A 19931-nucleotide genomic window follows, 5' to 3' on the forward strand; every position below is an offset into this window, starting at 1 on the left:
TCGCCCTGCAGCTGTGTGTGTGACAGGGGGCGGGGCCACAACCTCCCTATCCACCCTGCTCTGTTAGTGACAGGGGAAGGCGCCCCAACCCCCTGATCAGCCCTGCTCTGTGCCTGATAGGGGGGAGCTTCCCAGCCCCCTGATCGCCCTGCGGCTCTGTGTGTGACAGGCTGCAGTGCCCCAACCCCTTGATCAGCCCTGCTCTGTGTGTGACAGGGTGCGGCGCCCCAACCCCCCACCACGGGTCCTGCTCTGTATGTGACGGGGTAGAGCCATAACCTCCCCATCGGCCCTGCCCTGAGTGTGAGAGTGGCAGCGCCCCAACCCCCTGATCGGCCCTGCTCTGTGGGTGATAGAGGGCAGCGCCCCAACCCCCTGATGGGCCCTGCTCTGTGCGTGACAGGGTACAGAGCCCCAACCCCCCTGATGGGCCCTGCTCTGTGAGTGACAGGGGGCAGTGCCCCAACCCTCTGAATGGCCCTGCTCTGTGTGTGACAGGGCGTGGCGCCACAACCTCCCCATCGACCCTGCCTTGAGTGTGACAGAGGGCGATGCCCCAACCCCCCAATCGGCCCTACCCTTAGCGTGACTGAGGGTGGCATCACAACCTCCCGATCACCCTGCTCTATGCATGACAGGGGGCGGCGCCCTAACTCCCCAATCAGCCCTGCTCTGAGCCTGACCAGGGGCTGCACCTAGGGATTGGGCCTGCCCTCTGCCACCCAGGAGCAGGCCTAAGCCATCAGGTCGTTATCTCCCGAGGGGTCCCAGACTGCGAGAGGGCACAGGCCGGGCTGAGGTACCCCCCTTCCCCCCGAGTGCACAAATTTTTGTGCACCGGGCCTCTAGTATAATTATATAATGCCTTTTTAATCTGGGTTCTCCTACATATATTTATATTTTCTTAACTGTAACATAATTTTTTAAGTGCAAATTCCTAAGAAACATTTTTATGTTACAGGAAAACTACTGTCCCTGAAATAAAAGGTGTTCTTATGATTCCTAGGGAAAGCGTCACCTCAAAAAACACACACTAAAAATGCTAACATTTAAAAACTTACCTCAAATTTAAACCATTCTGAGTTCCACTGAGGGTTGAGGGACTTGAGATACACATCTGTTTTAAAGGTGGTATTACCGAATTTTACCTAAAAACAAATAAAAACTAATCAAATACAGATATCAAATATGTGAATATAAATAAAATTTAATGTGAGCCAAGCAATGAGAGGATTAACATTGGAGAGGAAAAAAGACAACTATCCCCTAAGCCAAAAAGAAGAAAGTTCGGATAATTCCTGGTAAGTTTATAGACTATACCTGGTACAAGGGATTACCCACTGTTCTGCTTGACTAGCTTTATAAGAAAATTAAAACACAGACCATTATGTCATTATGGAAAATGGAATCAGTATGCCCTTCACTAAACAAGAGCTCAGACAAAAGAGAGTTTTAAGGGTGGGGGATAAGCAAAAATAAAATCAGAAGGTGACAGGATAGCTTTCTCTGGCATATCAGCAAGGGAATTTAGAACTATAGCTCATTATTACAAGAACTCAGTAATAGATCCCTGTTGTATCTTCTGACTTCCCCATACATATTTTTAAATATCTTATCTGTGAACACACAGGGATCAGCAATAAAGTATGGTCAGTAAGGGTTTTATATTCTCACTAGAGGCCCAGTGCATGAAATTCATGCACAGGAAGGGTCCCTAGCGGCTGCTGGCTGTTGGCAGCCGGCTGCCAGCCGGGGCCTCCCTTCTACCAGCTGCCTGCCACCACTGCCGGCCAGCCCGCCCCCTGGTCAAACTCCCAGTCGAGGGGACAATTTGCATATTAGGCTTTTATTATATGTTCTCATCTTTAAGGACAATGAAAGGGGTTGGATGGAAAGACTTTCAAACACTGAGTCACAAAGATCCAAATATATATATATATATATATATATATATATATATATATATATATCCTATCTAATAAAAGAAAAACATGGTAATTAGCCATACCTCCGCTACCCTTCCCATTGGCTAATCAGGGCAATATGCAAATTAACTGCCAGCCAAGATGGTGGCCGGCAGCCAGACAGCTTGAAGCGAACATGAGGCTTGCTTGCTTCAGTGACGGAGGAAGCTAGCGTTCCCCGCCTGCCGCTGCTGGCCTCTGAGCTTGCAGTTTGAAACAATGTTACAAATATAGAAGCTAAACAAAACCCCAGAAACCTGCTTTCAGCCAGCCGGGATCTCAGAGCTGCAGTTGAAACAGTGTTTCGATTATAGAAACCAAACAAACCAGATACCTGCTTTCAGCAGCAGAGGCCTTAGAGCTGGAGCCAAGCCTCAGAGCTAAAGCTGGCCCATAATAAAAAATGAAAAGAAAAAATGGAGCGGTTGGGAGCTTCAGTCAACCACCAGCCTGAAAACAGCCCTCAGCCCCTCACCCAGGCTGGCCAGGCACCCAAGCGGGACCCCCACCCTGATCCAGGACACCCTTCAGGGCAAACCAGCCGGCCCCACCCATGCACCAGGCCTCTATCCTATATAGTAAAAGGGTAATATGCATCACAGCACCGGGATCAGCGGAGCTGCGAGGCCTCCCGGAACTGGGATCAGTGTGACAGGGGGCAGTGCCCAAACCCCCTGATCGCCCTGCGGCTCTGTGTGTGACAGGGGGCGGGGCCACAACCTCCCTATCTGCCCTGCTTTGTTCGTGACAGGGGAAGGCGCCCCAACCTCCTGATCGGCCCTGCTCTGTGTGTGACAGGGTGCGGCACCCCAACCCCCGCCCCACCATGGGCCCTGCTCTGTGTGTGACGGGGTAGAGCCATAACCTCCCCATCGGCTCTGCCCTGAGTGTGACAGTGGCGGCGCCCCAACCCCCTGATTGGCCCTGCTCTGTGGGTGATAGAGGGCGGTGCCTCAACTCCCCTATCGGCCCTGCTCTGTGCGTGACAGAGGGGAGCTCCCCAACCTGACCAGGGGCTGCACCTAGGGATTGGGCCTGCCCTCTGCCACCCAGGAGCAGGCCTAAGCCAGCAGGTCGTTATCTCCCAAGGGGTCCCAGACTACGAGAGGGCACAGGCCGGGCTGAGGGACCCCCCTCCCCCCCGAGTGCACAAATTTTTGTGCACCGGGCCTCTAGCATATATATATATATACCTAAGTGACCAAACGACCAAACAACTGGTTGACCGGTTGCTCTGATACACACTGATACACACTGACCACCAGGGGGCAGATGCTCAATACAGGAGCTGCCCCCTGGTGGTCAGTGCGTTCCCACAGCCAACCTCCCATGGCCCCTCCCCCCGCCTGTCAACCTCCCACGGCCCCAATGGCCCCGATGGCCTGAGGGACCCCACCTGTACACGAATTTGTGCACTGGGCCTCTAGTAAGTAAATAAAAGGAAACAAAGGTGGCGGGAAGCAAGCTAAATCTTTGGAACTTGTTTCCAGCAAAGAATGGAAACTGTGAAACCTCAGATGACTTAAGAAGTGGTCAGGAAGCTTAGGAGCAAAATAGCTAGGCAACTACTTCACCTTTCCTAAATTTAATCTCTTCAACCCTTCCCTAATTCTATCAGTTATCACCTTTCATAATCTCAGAATTCACTAAAGGTTATATCCTCTTTATCACAATACCCAGCACAGAGTTTTTTGCATACTAAAAGTAGAAAATGCTGGTTCAACCAGATAATCTATAAAATCTCCTTTCCTTTTTTACTACAATCCTACTTTTGGTATTATAATACTTATAGGTATTAATTTTAATCAATCCAGGAAATTTTCTAAAAGCAAAATATCCAAAACTATTTTTTTATCTTCTGTATATTTTTCTAGTTATTATATCACTCAATTGGAATGATTGGGAATGATAGCAACCATGTGGTACCTAGGCAGTTGGTTAGAGGATAAAAAAGTTTTAAAAATTACATAAAAATAATACCTTCTTGCATGATAATTTGACAAAATCAAAGATAAATAAGAAACGGAGAAAAATATTTACCAAATACATCACAAAAAAATAATTTACTCAATTTTTAATGAGTTCCTATATACCAATGAGAAAAATATCAATAAACCAACAGAAAAATGGACAAGGGACATGAACAAACAATTAAAAGAAATGAAAAAATAAATGTCTTAAATATGTCAAGAGATGATCAGTGAGTGTAAATTAGAACCATCTCAATGGACTACAGTTTGACAATACATATCAAAACTTTAAATGCCTATATCCTTTACATTCAGATGTACAAAGGATATACAATGCATATACGCAGCATTATAATAGCAAAAGATTGGAAACAACATAGATATCCATCAGTTTGGAACTGGTTAAATTATATATGGTAAAGCCACACAAGGCAGTCCTAAACAGAAGAAATGAAGCAGTTTGCAAGCACTAGTACGGAACAATGTCCAAGATATATCTTACTATTGCAGAACAGTATGTATGGTATAATTTGCATAGAGAAATGACAAAATGTTATGGCAAATAACATATGCCTTCATATGTACAGATTATTTCTAAAAGGATATATAAGAAATGTTAATAGTGGCCACTACAAAGAACAGAACAGACTGCTTTGTTAAAGGAAAGGCAATGAGAGGCTGACTCACTTTGTTACCTTTTGGATTATGAACCATGAACATATATTACCTATTTTTTAAGTGAATCATTTTAAAAAATTTAAAATGATACAAAAAACTACATAGTCATTCAACAGGGAAGTGACTGAATAAATAACTAAAGAATCCTACTAGCAGAAACCAGTTTGGCTCAGTGGATAGAGGGTCGGCCTGCGGACTGAAAGGCCCCGGGTTCGATTCCGGTCAAGGGCATGTACTTGGGTTGCGGGCACATCCCCAGTAGGAGATGTGCAAAAGGCAGCTGATCGATGTTTCTCTCTCATCGATGTTTCTAACTCTCTATCTCTCTCCCTTCCTCTCTGTAAAAAATCAATAAAAATATATTTAAAAAAAAAAAAAGAATCCTACTGAAAAATGGAGTTGATCATATGTATTGTCATGGAAAAATATCAATGACATAACTGAAAAAAACAAGTAGTAGAATATGTAACAGCAATTATCTCTGAAGAAGGGACTGACAGGGTGTAGGCAATATAGTACGGTGTAATAAGAAAGTAGTAAGGAGCTTTCAAGTTTTATTTCTGAGTATTCAAGTTTTTTGTAATGGGAACTGTTCGAGTATTTCTTGTGTAATTTTTTTTTATTTTAAATTACAAATGTTAAAGAAATGAAACTTAATGGGGGAACAAACAGCCCAATTAAGAAATGGGCAAAGGACCAGAATAGACACTTCTCGGAAAAGGACATACAGATGACCAACAGGCATATGAAAAATGCTCAACGTCACTAATCATCAGAGAGGGGCAAATTAAAACTACAAGGAGATAATCACCTCATGCTTGTCAGAATGGCTATCATCAATAAGTCAACAAACAAGTGCTGGCAAGGATGTGGGGAAAAGGGAACCCTCAGGCACTTTTGGTGGGAATGCAGACTGATGCAGCCACTGGAAAACAGTATGGAGTTTCCTCAAAAAATTAAAATGGAACTGCCTTTTGACCTAGCGATCCCACTTCTGGGAATATATCCAAAGACTCCCAAAACACCAATCTGAAAGAATATATGCACTTTATGTTCACAACAGCATTATTTACAATAGCCAAGATCTGGAAACAGCCCATCAATTGATAAGTGGATTAAAAAAAAAGCTGTAATACATTTACACAATGGAATACCACTTGGCCGTAAAAAAGAAAGAAATCATACCTTTTGCAACAGCATGGATGGACCTGGAAAGTTTTATGCTAAGTGAAATGAGCAAGTCAGAGAAAGACAAATACCATATGATCTCACTTAGATGTGGAATCTAATGAACAAAATAAACTGAACAAAATAGAAACAGAGGCAGGGAGGCATGGATCAGACTGACAGCTGTCAGAGGGGAGGCAGGGCTGGAGGGCTGGATGCAAGCAGGTGAAGGGATTAAGCAAAAAACCACATATATAACACACACAGACAACAGTGTGGGGATAGACAGAAGGAAAGGGAGGGTGGGATAGGTAGGTGAAGGTAGGCAAAGGGGGATAAATGGGGACAGAAAGACTTTGCTTTGGGCAATGGTTGCACGATGCAGTGTACAGATGTTTTGTTGAGTTGTACACTTGAAACTTATATGGTTTTTGTGAACCAATGTTATCCCCAAAATTTCAATTAAAAAAAAAAAGAAACTTAATGCAGGAAAAGGATAGAGGTTACTGCTCATTTATTAATTTAATTTTCAATACATTTCAATATTCAAAATATCTAAGAAATACTTAATATCTAATTTACCTAAAAACTGCTTTATTTGAAGTAAAATGTACTTAGGATTTATAAAACCATTCAAAAGCCATATGTACTTAAGGGTTGTGGTTCCATTGCCCAAAATAGCATATTATTTTTTAGGTTCTAATTTAAAACCCCCTTCAGTTTTATCCCACTATATTGTAGTACTATATTGCACTTTTTTTGGCCAACTGTCCATTTTGGATATAGTAAAGATAAGATAGTCCCCACACTGCATTAAACAAACAAAAACCAAGATTTTAGAAGAAAGAAAAAGGCTAGAGTGTGTATTTTGCCAATATTGTGATGATTCCCCTTCTACTAAAGAATCACAGTCCATTTGGTCTTATTTAATTCAAAGGAGATTTTATTACTCAGCAGTTAAGTGAATGCCTTACAACTTTGTTAAAGAACATCAGGGATTTTAATGAGATTACCTAGTAAAGTACAAGTGTTCTCTTTCCCCACTCATTAGCTAAATTACCTTGAGAAGGTTATTTAAGGCTGCTACCTCCTCTGAAAAAGGGGGTTGTTGTGAGCATTACATGAGGTAATGCATTGAGAGATCTAGCAAAATGTCTGATACAAAGAAAATACTCATTTAACAATAATTTCTTTTCCTCTCCCTATTCCCTAAAGGCTCCTGGATAAACACAAAATGATCGTGTAGTTCAGCAGAACAGTTTGTAACACTGAAATATATTTCCATTAATACTTTCCTTACACAGAAAACCATCCCATTCATCCATGAAATTCCTGCAAGAATAATCATCTTTAACTACTACTTGGTATTGACTTCACATCATATATTGTAGAAATTCCCTCCACCGATGGATAAAATCAAATAACCAGGTTAAATCAGGTAATTATTAAAAATGATACAAACAGTAAACATTAAGATAAAACATAAATATTAATTCTATTTTTTTTCTGTTAATCCTCATTAGAGGATATTTTCCCATTGATTTTTAGAGAGACTGGAGGGGGAGAAACAGAAAGAAAAACACCGATGTAAAAAAGACACATCCATTGTTTGCCTCACACACAAGGTTTAGCCTGCAACCAGAATTGAACCCGGGACCTTCCAGCCCGTGCGCCAATGCTCTCTCCACTGACCCACACTGGCTAGGGCCATTCCTCTATCTTTTAGTGTAAAACTGATTAAGGGTCCATTCTTTAGAGTTGTACATCATCTTCTTCTGCACCCATAATGTATCATCTGTAACTGCCAGTTTGAATTTCTTGAAAATGTAGTGGTAGAACTTAAAATTGCTTTTAAAAAACCATGAACATAGAATCCTAGAATTTTTACAATTTTCATCTAGTTCAGAGTAATTTTTAGTGACTGTATCCATAAGTCGTTATGTAGCATTTATCAGTTTATTTCACTAATGTATAGATTTAAATAAATTACAATTATAGAATTGGCAGAAACAACTGCCTCTTGGTAAAGTACATCAGCCAACCGATGGGTGGCGGGTCCACAGGTACACTGGAGAATAACTTAACTGCGTAGAGTACTGAAGAATGCGCCTGTGGAAGGAATGCAGAGCACTGGGGACTGTAACGAGTCAGTTCGTGGAAACTGGTTAAGAGAATTTCTACTGAAGACTATTCTTTCTAGCTTTCAGACCACTCGGTGGTCTGTATGCCCACCTACCTAGCCAAATTTTATTTCCCACTTCTATTTAACATAAACCCAGCCTTCAGTTATATATGCTCTATCTTGCCTTTGCTTTTACCAAATTTGTCCTATTCATCTAAAAATGCCCCCTTTTCCATTCTGCCTGTGGAAATTTTACCCTTCTTCAAATCCAGCACAAAGATTTCTCATCACCAGCCCAGGCTTCATTATGTCCCTCTCCTATCTATAATCTATAATAATAAAAGCGTAATATGCTAATTATACCAGACGTCCTTCCGTCCTTCCAGATGTCCTTCATTCCAGACAAAGCTATGGAGGGCAGGGCTAGAGGCAGAGGCCCGCAGCAGCGGTAGGGGGGGTTGGGGGGAGGGGACAAGCACCTTGCACAAATTTCGTGCATCAGGCCTCTAGTGAGCTTATAAAGTACTTACAGTCTACATCATACAATTTATCCCTTTATTAAATTATAATCCTTCATTATCCTCTTTTTCCTGCATTAATCTTTCCCTTCCTGCTGGATTATTCCTATTAGCACACAATTATGTTCTATTATCTTCTAACTTACTTTTTTTAGTACCAAAAACTTTGTACTCCCCCCAAATACCACACTATTTTTCCTCTCCCCTTCATATTTCCTGAAACAGTTGCCTATTCATACCACTCCTACTTCTTCATCTTCCATATTCTTTAACCCTCTTTAACTCACTAGACCAGTGATGGCGAACCTTTTGAGCTCGGCGTGTCAGCATTTTGAAAAACCCTAACTTAATTAACTCTGGTGCCGTGTCACATATAGAAATTTTTTGATATTTGCAACCATAGTAAAACAAAGACTTATATTTTTGATATTTATTTTATATACTTAAATGCCATTTAACAAAAAAACCAAAAAGATGAGTTCGCGTGTCACCTCTGACACACGTGTCATAGGTTCGCCATCACTGCATAGACTATAAAGGCTTCCGTCCTTATCACTTCTCCTGCAATCTAGGTATGTGCCCTGACCAGGAATCAAACCTACAACCTTTTGGTGTATGGGACAACGGTCCAACCAACTGAGCCACTAGGCCAGGGCAGAACCATTTTGAAAACTAATTTAAAAGTACTTAGCACAATAACCAATGGACATAAGACACTGGGGGGTAGGGGAGGCCAGGGGATTGTCAAGGGCGGGGGGAAAAAGGGACACATATGTAATACCCTTTGTAAGACTGTAAGCAATAAAATAAAATTTAAAAAAAAAAGTACTTAGCACAGATCTGTCAATAAAAAGACTCAATACCTGTTAGGTATTAACCTAAACTATACGCCAGTCTCTGAGCTACCTGAAAGCAAAGGCTATGCCTTGGAAATCTGTGTATCCCCATTACCTAACATCTGGCCCAAGAACACACTCAGTAACTACTTCCCAAATGAAGTTGAGGTTGAGAATTACCACAGCAATGTTTGGGGGCAACATCGCAGTTATTAGGTTAGAGAACCTTTATGAAACATCAAGAATATTTTATAGCCTGACCTGCGTGGGTTCGATTGCGATCAAGGCACATGCCCAGGTTTGGGGCTCAACCCCACTGGGGGAGTGTGCAGGAGGCAGCCAATCAATGAGTCTCTCTCATAATTTTTTAAAAATATTTTTATTGATTTCAGAGAGGCACGGAGAGGAGAAACAGAAACATCAATGATTAGAGAAAATCATTAATCGGCTGCCTCCTGTACGCCCCCTACTGGGGATGTGCCCTTGACCAGAATGAACCTGGGACCTTCCAGTCTGCATGCTGACGCTCTATCCACTGAGCAAAATTGGTTAGGACTCTGTCATCATTGATATTTCTATCTCCCTCTCCCTCTCCCTTCCTCTATGAAATCAATAAAAATATATATATTTTTTAAAAAAGAATATTTTATAGAGATAAAAATCAAGCTATATATTATCATGTATCTATCAACTCCCTGCATTAATAGGGTCAAATGATTACGGTTCTAATCCTCTGGCTCATCATGTCAATTTTTATTACAATTTTTACTTGGCTTCTTTCATACATTGGCTTATTACTTTCCGGGGCCCTAGGCCTGTGATAATTTGCATGAGTTATAAACCAATCATTAAATTTAAAGGGCAGTTTTGCAATTTAAATATCCATAGCACTTAATTGACTTCCTACCCCAAGGCACTATATTACCCTAAAACAGCTTTTCAGACCTACCAGTCCAGACAAGAGCAGGAAGTGTTTTAGAATTTACAATGACAATTCAGACAAGACTACGGGTAACGAGAGGCTCTCCTAGCCTCGTAGGTCTCCAAAGTGCCTATTCGGACTGTTATCTACATTCCTGATCATCTCCAACTCCCGCCCACCCCACCCCACCCCCAAAAGGGCGAGGGTGCGCGTGCGCGCGCGTGTGGATCTCGGTGGCCCCGCGGCCACGCCTGGCACCTCCTGCTGGCAGGTGGCCTGTGATGAGCCCTGACAGCGGCGTCACCCCAGCATGCAGAGCAGTAACAGCCACCCCGCGCGGCGCACGGTGCCGCGGACGCCTGCGAGCCGCACACCCTCCACCTGGGCTGCAGTCTCGGCAGACAGCCCTCCGGGAGGGCGGGACGGGCAGGGCACACGCCACTGTCGGGAGGGGAATGGGCTGAGGGGCGGGGGCCGAGATGGGTAGGGTCCTTTCGAGGGCGTGGCGCGCCCTGAGTTTTGAGCAGCAGGACCTTGCACCAACCTCCACGAAGGCATCAGTCAGGTCACTAGCTCGGTCCATCACTGGCAAATGGCGCCCGGCCACGATTTTCACCTTCAGCTTCCCAGGCATGGTCTCGGCTCGGGCCGCTCCTGACGCTCCTGCAGAAACAAACCAGCGAGTCTGCGCTGGGCGCCAAGCCCCGCGGGGAGCGGCGGGAGCGCGCGGGCTAACTGACAGCTGGGCGCGCGGGGGCGGGACGCCGCCGGCTGTCACTCACTCTCGGCCGGGGGTGGCGGGCCCGCGCGAGAGCTGGGGCCTCATGCCGGAGGGGCCGCCGGAGGAGCGCCCGTGGCGGGGCCTGCTGTCCCGGCCCCACCGCGCTGGCAAGAGAAGCAGAAGCCTGTGAGCATCCCGCTGAAGCCCGGCCGCCGCTCCTAGCGTTCCTCCGCCCCCCAAAATGGCGGCCTTCGGGGCGTGGAGGAAGCATCGATCGTTCGGCGCTCGGCCCACTTCGCCGGGGAGGGAGCGGGGCGGGGCGGACTCGGGGGAGGCCGGAGGGCAGGGGAAGGGCTGAGCCCGGCATCATCCACCGGGCCCGGCGCGGCCGCTTTCCCCGGAGGAACGCTCGCTCCGTCCCGGGGCGGAGCGTGGGGGCAGCTCGGCGCCAGGCCTGGGGCCGCCGCCTTCCCGGCTGCGAGCGCCGCCTTTCCCAGCGGCTGCGACAGGACGCTTACCGGAGCGACTTCCCTCTGTCTTAACCACCCGTTAGTGGTTCGCAACGTCCATTTAGTAATTGGCGTCTGCCTGGACGGGGAGACGTTTTTATGGGAATAGAGCACAAAATGTCGGGGAATGTCGGATAGCTGGCTTACACTTTCTATTCACTGGGTTATGTACTGCGCACTGGGTTACGGGTGTTACAGATCTTGGGCAAAACAACAAAAAAACACAACAACATTATGTTGAGATTCTGCTTCCTGGCAGATTGTCGACAGTTTAGCTCAAATTAACTCACAAAAATTCTTTAAAAAAAAACACACACAAAAAAACGCAACGACTTTGAAAAGTCCCGCCGCTGCTTGAAGGAGCTGGCTGGGCCCTCACAGACCATCTCCGCGCGCTGATCGTGGACCCGCCCGGCGATGAGACACCCTGGGAGGAGTTCGGGCCTCGGGAGGTATATTTGCTACAATGAATAATACGGAGGCCCCGACCATCGGAAGAGTAGGGACCTGAGGAACACGCACGGGAGGGAACACAAATCATACCAAATACAAAAACAGCCTTAACGCATGCCATATCGCATACAGAATCATTGGCGATTCCATTGGAAAGATTACACTTGGATTCATCAGGAATGGAACATGGCTAAATGAAGGTATCAGGATGGTTATCGTAACTTGAAAAACACTCAACAGATGAAATGCAGTACTTCAGACTTGTCTTTTCAAGGCAAAAAAAAAAAAAATCCTCCTGCAGAGAGAGTATTGTTCACATAACTGAGAAGGTGAACTATTCCGAAAAGAAAAGAATAAGGCTCCCTGAGGATAAATATCTAAAAGATAAATCGCTGACTTTGGGGACTAGAGAAACCTCTACCCATGCAAACTAACAAAAGGATAGGAGCCTCGTGCATGTTTCCTTAGATCCACCTGCAGCTTTTTGTGGAGTCTAACTCTGCCCTTAAAATGCCCGTGCACAGCTCTCAAGGTCAGCTACCCTAAGTGATAGGTTAACTCTGGTGTGTTTTAGTGGTAGAGCCGAAATAGCCTTTTTACTAAAATCAAAGAATTGCCATACTACCAGTTCGTTTTTTTTAAAAAAATACCAAAATATATAAAGAAAAAATATTAGAAAACTGAAGTTTAGGGATAATCGTAATGGGAAATAACACATTGTATAACATCATGTTGTAATGTTAAAAAAATTGCAAATTGAACAATTAGAGGTTAGCAATCAGCTACCTAATTAGTAGCCTGTAAGATACTTACTTATACATACTTGTTGCCTTAGGCATCATCAACAGGCGATTATAATTAAGATGCTTCCTGAAGACTTTTTTTTTTAGTTGAATTAAGCCTGACCAGTTTGTTTTTCGATAATTGTACTAGTTTGATTTAATTAATGCTGGGAGCAATGCTGACTTTTGTGACAAATCTCTCATGACAGATCATCCTGATTATCTTCCTTAGCCTTATACCTTGCCACTCTATTTGCATTTTAGATCCTACAGTAATAACAAGAATTAATGTGTACTGTATTGATTATTTGCTAAGTATAAGCCACTGAATTCAGTGCTTCACAGCTTTTAAGCCTCCCTAAACCCTATGCAATAGCAATTATCAGCCTTCATTTTATAGGCTAGGAGCCGGTAATGTTGGAGGCAGGATTTATATCTAAATTAACATTGTGATTCTAAGAACCCATGATCTTTAAAGGCTACATGTAGTTTTCCAATAAGCTATGCTTTTCTCTCTATCGGAGATGTCTTTCTCATAGTCATCCTAGCAAACACTTAAGAATTCATAACTCAGCCCTAACCTGTTTGGCTCAATGGATAGAGAGCATTGGCCTGTGGACTGAAGGGTCCCGGGTTCGATTCCGGTCAAGGGCATGTACCTTGGTTGCAGGCACATCCCCAGTAGGGGGTGCGCAGGAGGCAGCTGATCGATGTATATCCCTCTCCCTTCCTCTGTAAAAAATCAATAAAATATATTTTTTAAAAAAATTCATAACTCAGTTTAAATGTTACTTTCAAGTCTTCCCTGATCTCCTTCTTAATAAGCCTACTCTCCACTACCACCAGTATTCTACCACTAAGTCTAACACTTCTATTATTGCACTGTCTTTATACATAATTATTGATCTGTTTCTCTCTCTTATTATTAAACTTTGAGCACCTTAAGGGGAGAGACTGTTTCCTATTCTCAATTCTCAGTTCCTTGCCATGTGCCTTTCATGTGATCAATAAAGGCGTAAGGGATTTAAATATGAGGGACAATTAACACTTATACATTTACTACTTCGCTTTCTCTTTCCTGACTTCCTGAAATGTTCCTTTTAATATCTCTTCACCCCTTCCAGGTTAAACTTCTCTAGGTTGTCTAAATTTGGTGTTCTCTCCTTCCCTCACAGGCATGCCCTAAAACTTTCTATTTGGCTTAAGCTACCACCACTCTACCAAAACTACTTTCACTAAGGCCATCAATAACCTTTGATTGCTAAGTCTAGTGGTTTCATTTTACCACTGGTTTTCATTTTACATGATTCTCAGTAGCATCTGACACTATTGATCACGCCTTCCTTGAAATACTCTCTCTTCGTATTCAGACACCATGCTTCTCTTAACCAACTCTGCTATATATGTCTTTCTTCTAAGCTTGCTCACTGTCCTTAACAAATACGGTTTTTTCAGGGTTCAGTTCTTAGCCCTCTTATCTTCTAACTATACTATCTCCCTACGTGATCTCATTCATGCCCATAAATTCAATTTTATATCTGAGGTTTCTGAGATTTTTATGTTTAGCCCACAACTTTCTTCCGTGATCTGGACCCAGACATGCAATGGTCTAGTTCAGCCGTGGGCAAACTACGGCCTGCGGGCCGGATCCGGCCCGTTTGAAATGAATAAAACTATTGAAAAAAAAGACCGTACCCTTTTATGTAAAGATGTTTACTTTGAATTTATATTAGTTCACACAAACACTCCATCCATGCTTTTGTTCCAGCCCTCCGGTCCAGTTTAAGAACCCACTGTGGCCCTTGAGTCAAAAAGTTTGCCCACCCCTGGTTCTATTTCCACTTGGAGTATGAAAGCCACCTTAAAAGTCATCATATCCAAGACTGAACTTTACCTCTCCCACAGCTGCAGTAATTGAAATTACAGCAAGAACAATACACAAAAAGCCTAGTCCTCCTCCACTATGTCCCCCATCTCAAACAGTAGCAACCTCAGCTACATCGTCAAGAGCTCAAGGCAGAAACACTGGTTTATGTTTGAGGTTGTACTTAGTTCAGCTATTTTTGCCTCAATTTACTTCTAAAGCCACAAATCAGCTGAGTAAAGGGTAAACATGGGCTAAATAGACAGTTGAGGAGCATTTTCTTACTGGTTCCCTTGTACCACATAAAGCTGTGTCTAATGTACAGTGGGCATAATGGCCAGATTGAATAAAATGTTCTCCGGATTAGCATTGAAGTGGCACACACCACAGGTGTCAGAGCCCATTAAAGGCACTCAGTGAGCCACATGATGTAATTACGCCCAGGTGTAATGGGCAGGTTATAGGCCTTGACTTTTTATTGTGCCAACACCGAAACAAACTTTCCTTTTGGTCCTTGTCCTGCAAAGCCTGAGAGGTTTTCCACTATTTCTGCTTAATGCCTTTGTGGAAAATTCTAGCCACGTTTAACAATTATCTTTGACTCTTCCTGTTCCTTACCCTTGACACCCAATTAATCACCAAGTCCTATTGTTTATAAGTCCTAATTTCCACCATTATCACCTGAAAAACTGCTATTTCCCAATTCCACTCTTGCTTTCCTCTCAATTCACCATAAAGTAGCCCGAATGATCTTTTTCTTTTTATTTTTTTTATTTATTTTTTTGTTCCATTTTATTTTATTTATTTATTTATTTATTTGTTTGTTTGTTTATTTCCCACGCTGCTGCATTCTTGATTTTCTTGGTTCTTTTATTTTACTTTATTTTTCTTTTTTTAAATTAAATCTTTATTGTTCAGATTATTACATTTGTTCCTCTTTTTTCCCCCCATAACTCCCCTCCTCCCAGTTCCCGCCCCACCCTCTACCCTCACTCCCCACCCACTGTCCTCATCCATAGGTGCACGATTTTTGTCCAGTCTCTTCCCGCATCTCCCACACCCCTTTCCCCACCAAGAATAGTCAGTCCATTCCCTTTCTATGTCCCTGATTCTATTATGATCACCAGATTATTTATTCACTTGATTCTTAGATTCACTTGTTGATAGATGCATTCTTGTTGTTCATAATTTGTATCTTTACCTTTTTCTTCTTCTTCCTCTTCTTAAAGGATACCTTTCAGCATTTCATATAATCCTGGTTTGGTGGTGAACTCCTTTAGCTTTTCCTTATCTGTGAAGCTCTTTATCTGACCTTCAATTCTGAATGATAGCTTTGCTGGATAAAGTAATCTTGGTTGTAGGTTCTTGGTATTCATCACTTTGAATATTTCTTGCCATTCCCTTCCGGCCTGCAAAGTTTCTGTTGAGAAATCCGCTGACAGTCGTATGGGTATTCCCTTGTAGGTAACTGAGTTTCTTTCTCTTGCTGCTTTTAAGATTCTCTCTTTGTCTTTTGCTCTTGGCATTTTAATGATGATGTGTCTTGGTGTGGTCCTCTTTGGATTCCTTTTGTTTGGGGTCCTCTGCGCCTCCTGGACCTGTAAGTCTATTTCTTTCACCAGGTAGGGGAAGTTTTCTGTCATTATTTCTTCAAATAGGTTTTCAATATCTTGCTCTCTCTCATCTTCTGTCACCCCTATAATTCTGATGTTGGTACGCTTGAAGCTGTCCCAGAGGCTCCTTACACTATCTTCGTATTTTCGGATTCTTTTTTCATTTTGCTTTTCCAGTTGGGTGTTTTTTGCTTCTTCGCATTTCAAATCATTGACTTGATTCTTGCGCTCCTCTGGTCTGCTGTTGGGAGTCTGTATAATATTCTTTATTTCAGTCCGTGTATGCTTAATTTCTAGTTGGTTCTTTATCATAACATCGAGGGTCTCATTAGATTTCTTGTAGATCTCATTAAGTTTATCGGCAGTTTCTATAAACTTATTGAAAGACCTTAAAAGTGTGGTTTTGAGCTCTGCATCCTCCATTTCTGTCATGTTTCTTTGTCTCCGCATTTTTTATGCTTTCTTGGTGCACCCCCTTGTGGTCTTTGTGCGCAGTCTTGTTGTAGTTAAGCCTTGGTTGTTGTTGGTAATACTGGCGGGGATTTGACCTCCAGGCCAACTGGCTATGAGAATCAGCTATGTCTGCAGTGGGAGAACTTCTGTGCTGGATCTCTAGGGCGGTGCTAATCTAGCCTTTGCCTGAGGCTATCGGGCAAATGGCTCTGTGCAGGGCTTGGGCGGGGCGGGTCCCGGGGGATCTACAGGGCGGGCGGAGGGAGCAGTTATGGCTGCTCTCAGTTCTGTCCCTAGGGGCTCTGCCTCACAGAGTCCCAGCAACTGCTGCAAACCTCGGAGAGAAAGCTGCCTTCGAGTTCCAACCGAAGCCAGACAGTCCCGCTTCTCCCGTTTCAGTCTGGGTCCCTAAAGGCTCGCCAGGCTCTGGAGCTCAGAGTCTGAAGCTCCCTCCCGATTGAAAACAACAACTGCGCCCTCCGCCACCAGCCCGCTCCGCGCGCACTCCGCACCTGAGTATTTCACTTCAGCACTGCACCTCCTCTGAGTCTGGTATGATATTCTCTTTCCTCCTAGTTGTAGAATTTCCACTCAGCCAGCCTTCCTGTGGTTCTGGATGATGTCCGTTCCGTCTTTTAGGTGTAATTTGAATTGGTTGTTCGAGGCAGCAATCTCTGGTGTTAACCTATGCCACCATCTTGGTTTCTCTCCAATCTTTTTCTTTTTAATATGTTTTTATTGACTTTTTTAGAGAGAGAGGGAGGAATAGGGATAGAGACAGAAACATCAATGATAGGGAAAGATCATTGACTGCCTCCTGCAGGCCGTGGGGATTGAACTTGCAACCCAGGCATGTGCCCTGATCAGGAATTGAACCCCAATCTCTTGGTTCTTGGGTCCATGCTCAACCACCGAGCCACACAGGCCAGGGTGGAGTGATCTTTTTAAATAGCAAGTATGTTTATATCACTCTGTTTTGGGGGAACTTTTCATCAAAGATCAGGGAACACTCCCTTATATCAGACCGTTTTCTTTATAAGAAAGTAAAAATGTTCAGAAATTCAAGAGAGAGAGATGGGTAAGAAGTGGATAATTTTATTTTATTTTTGCTTTGTTGAGATTAAAGTCAAACTGACTTCTCTACTTTGTGTTACACTATCACCTAGTGCTTGATTGTTTCATTTTAATTGATTGTTGTTCAAATGAATTTTTCCATTTCAGTATCTACAAACTGAAGTAGGTCCCAATTCACCTCTGTTCATGTGATCCAAGTTACATGCCTGATCCTTAAAAGTTTTGTTCAGCCAGTGTGGCCCAGTACTTGAGCATCGACACATGAACCAAGAGGTCACTGGTTCAATTCCTGGTCAGGGCACATGCCCAGGTTGAGTTTGGGCTTGATCCCCAGGAGGGGGCATGAAGGAGTCAGCCAATTGATGTTTCTCACTCATCAATGTTTCTATCTCCCCCTCTCCCTTTCTCTCTCTAAAAATATTTTTTTAAAAAAAGAAGTTTTGCTCTTTTCTGGCTAGAACCATGGAAGGTGCTGAAGAGAAGAAGAAGAAGGTTCCTGCTATGCCAGAAACCCTCAAGAAAAGCGAAGGAATTTCGCAGAGCTGAAGATCAAGTGCCTGAGAAAGAAGTTTGCCCAAAAGATCCTTTGAAAGGCAAGGAGGAAGCTTATCTATGAAAAAGCTAAACACTATCACAAGGAATACAGGCAGATGTACAGAACTGAGATTCGAATGGCGAGGATGGGAAGAAAAGCTGGCAACTTCTATGTACCTGCCGAATCCAAATTGGCATTTGTCATCAGGATCAGAGGTATCAATGGTGTGAGCCCAAAGGTCTGAAAGGTGCTTCGCCTTCTCCAGATCTTCAACGGCACCTTTGTTAAGTTCAGCAAGGCTCCATTAACATGCTGAGGATTGTGGAACCATATATTGTAAGGGGGTACCCAAACCTGAAGTCAGTAAATGAATTATGTACAAGCGTGGTTATGGCAAAATCAACAAAAAACGAATTGCCCTGACAGATAACTCACTGATTGCTTGATGTCTTGGTAAATATGGCATCTGCATGGAAGATCTGATTCATGAAATCTATACTGTTGGAAAGTGCTTCAAAGAAGTAAATAACTTCCTGTGGCCCTTCAAGTTATCCTCACCATGAGGTGGAATGAAGAAAAAGACCACCCATTTTGTAGAAGGTGGAGATGCTGGTAACAGAGAAGACCAGATCAATAGGCTTAATAGAAGAATGAACTCAGATATCCACTATATGGTTATTTTTGTAATCTGGTCAGTTAATAAACAATGAGCCCTTAAAAATTGAAGAAAAAAGTTTTTTAACCCAGTGCTGGATTTCCTCTTATGCACACCATTTTTCCTTTGCCAAGTAGGTAGCACTACTAGACTTTTTATGATCCTATTATCTTCAGAGACACTAATTATGTCATTAATTGGATTAATTTTATTGATATATAATTTCCCAACTCCTTTGTTAATTTTTAATTTTTTTCCTATTGTTAGAGGAGTAGTCAAATAATGTATACGGTGTACCTTGGAAAGCAAAGCTAGATATGTTAACCAGCTATGGGTAGACATTACTTAAAGGAGGGATGCTGACAAGTGGGAAGAAAAAAAAATGAGCTGAATCTATAGCTAGTACCCCTGTACAACTACTGTGATATGATACTTATTCAGTCCATTCCAGACAATTGCATAAAGGATTTCTATACCTGCTATTGGTTATGTTGCTAACCACAGGAGGGAATAGTTTCACACATTACAGGTACCATACATGCGGTCAGCTACTGTAATTCAAATGAAGTTGTAGGGGATCAGAACAAGTCACCTCAAGATGTGCTTCTGCAGTATGTAGATTATTTTGAGTGAAAGGCAACAGGCTTTGCAGGCTCAAGATAAACATTTGCCCCTCTTAATTACCTAGAAGATTTTAAATTTGGGTTGTTGCCCATAATAAGAGATTATTCTCTACCTGCATAGTTTGGTGGAAGCAGAGTGGTGAGAGTCTTTTTTTTCTTCTTCTTCTAAATTTAGATTAGCAGGAGAAAATATTTGTGAAACTAGTTTCTTTAGCTTAGCGACTCTTGGTCATTTGGTATAAGTATTCATGGGTTTTGTTAATTCTGTACTTCACTATCTGGTTTTTCTTCTTTCATCTTGTCATATGTCCTAAAGCATGGCCTTTATGACCAATGGAAATATTTCTTCTCTGGCCCCCACCATCCAGAGGGTGTACTTGCCTAGCTCTCTGTCCAGCCATGCCAAGCTCTCAAAGCAGTTTTTTGTGTCTATCCATTTCCTCTGAGAGATGGTAAAAACAGGACTTCTCAT

At 43.1% G+C, this 19931-nt stretch overlaps 1 protein-coding gene and 1 pseudogene across 16 annotated transcripts in view; one reads left to right on the plus strand and one right to left on the minus strand.

Moving 5' to 3' along the window:
• Positions 1 to 11163, minus strand: part of C2CD5 (C2 calcium dependent domain containing 5) — a 92722-nt gene extending 81559 nt beyond the window's left edge. For 10 of the 16 annotated variants that reach the window (XM_059682364.1, XM_059682367.1, XM_059682372.1 and 7 more), the window contains exons 1-3: positions 10960 to 11162; positions 10722 to 10840; positions 1062 to 1148 (exon numbers count right to left, since the gene is read on the minus strand). In XM_059682364.1, the coding sequence (XP_059538347.1) occupies positions 1062 to 1148; positions 10722 to 10811 (177 nt within the window). In that variant the 5' untranslated portion in view covers positions 10812 to 10840; positions 10960 to 11162. Of the gene's footprint in view, positions 1 to 1061; positions 1149 to 10721; positions 10841 to 10959 lie in introns of all 16 variants that reach the window. The other 6 variants (XM_059682366.1, XM_059682368.1, XM_059682363.1 and 3 more) reach the window with 2 other exon arrangements.
• A 6945-nt stretch (positions 11164 to 18108) lies between these two features.
• LOC132226068 (large ribosomal subunit protein uL30-like) lies at positions 18109 to 18934 on the plus strand (annotated as a pseudogene).
• Positions 18935 to 19931: the final 997 nt, after the last annotated feature.

This window comes from Myotis daubentonii, chromosome 2 (assembly GCF_963259705.1).
Source record: "Myotis daubentonii chromosome 2, mMyoDau2.1, whole genome shotgun sequence".
Taxonomy (NCBI): Eukaryota; Metazoa; Chordata; class Mammalia; order Chiroptera; family Vespertilionidae; genus Myotis; species Myotis daubentonii.